Below are 715 nucleotides of genomic sequence, written 5' to 3'. Positions count from 1 at the left end.
GGTGGGTGCCGGGGCCAGGGGGGTGGGGGGGGACACGTGGGCAGGGCTGATCCCTCCCCTCTCGCCGCAGGGCTCCGGACCGAGCAGGACCTCTACGTCCGCCTCATCGACTCCATGTCCAAGCAGGTAACGCCAGAGGGGGGATGGCCGGGCTGGGGGCTAGCACCCCTGGCACCGCAGCCCCCGACCCCACCAGCCACCGAGCCCCCAGGGCCGTCTGCACACACACGTGCACACGTGGGAGTGCCAGGCGGGCACGTCTGTGCGTTTGCACGCAGCTGTGCAGAGCAGGCACATCTGTACACGTGTGCACGTGTGGGTGCGCAAGGCAGGCACGTCTGTAAGTGCACACGCATGCAGGCGTGCAAGGCCACGCAGCTGTACGTGCACGCCCAGGTGTGCGGAGTGGGCACATCTGCACTTGCACACCCCGCCACGTGCGTGAACACATGTCTGTGCACTGGCTCGTGTGTGCAGGAGCGCCTGCAGCAGCGTGTGCACGGGCACGTACGGCTGTGCACAGCATGGGCACGGCACATGCAGCTGTGCGCGCGCAGGGGCACACGCGTGTGCACGGGCACCCAGGCACGCGCGTGTGCACATGCACCCACGTGACTCCTCGGAGGTGTGCACAGCTGCACACCCACCCATGAGCGCTCCCTGCCTGGCCCCTGTCCCACCCGCTGCTCCCACCCCGGCTGCCATCGGGGTCCCC

At 69.2% G+C, this 715-nt stretch overlaps 1 protein-coding gene across 1 annotated transcript in view; it reads left to right on the top strand.

Annotated features, from left to right (window-relative positions):
* Positions 1–715, top strand: part of LOC103908340 (transcription factor COE3-like) — a 17,098-nt gene that overhangs the window by 4,023 nt on the left and 12,360 nt on the right. The window contains 1 exon segment of the mRNA XM_009290698.1: positions 71–126. Coding sequence (XP_009288973.1) covers positions 71–126 — 56 coding nt within the window.

Source organism: Aptenodytes forsteri, unplaced genomic scaffold (genome assembly GCF_000699145.1).
Source record: "Aptenodytes forsteri isolate BGI_AS27 unplaced genomic scaffold, ASM69914v1 Scaffold236, whole genome shotgun sequence".
NCBI classification, from domain to species: domain Eukaryota; kingdom Metazoa; phylum Chordata; class Aves; order Sphenisciformes; family Spheniscidae; genus Aptenodytes; species Aptenodytes forsteri.
The sequence above is the reverse complement of the archived record's forward strand: the minus strand, read 5'-3'. Positions and strand labels throughout refer to the sequence as shown.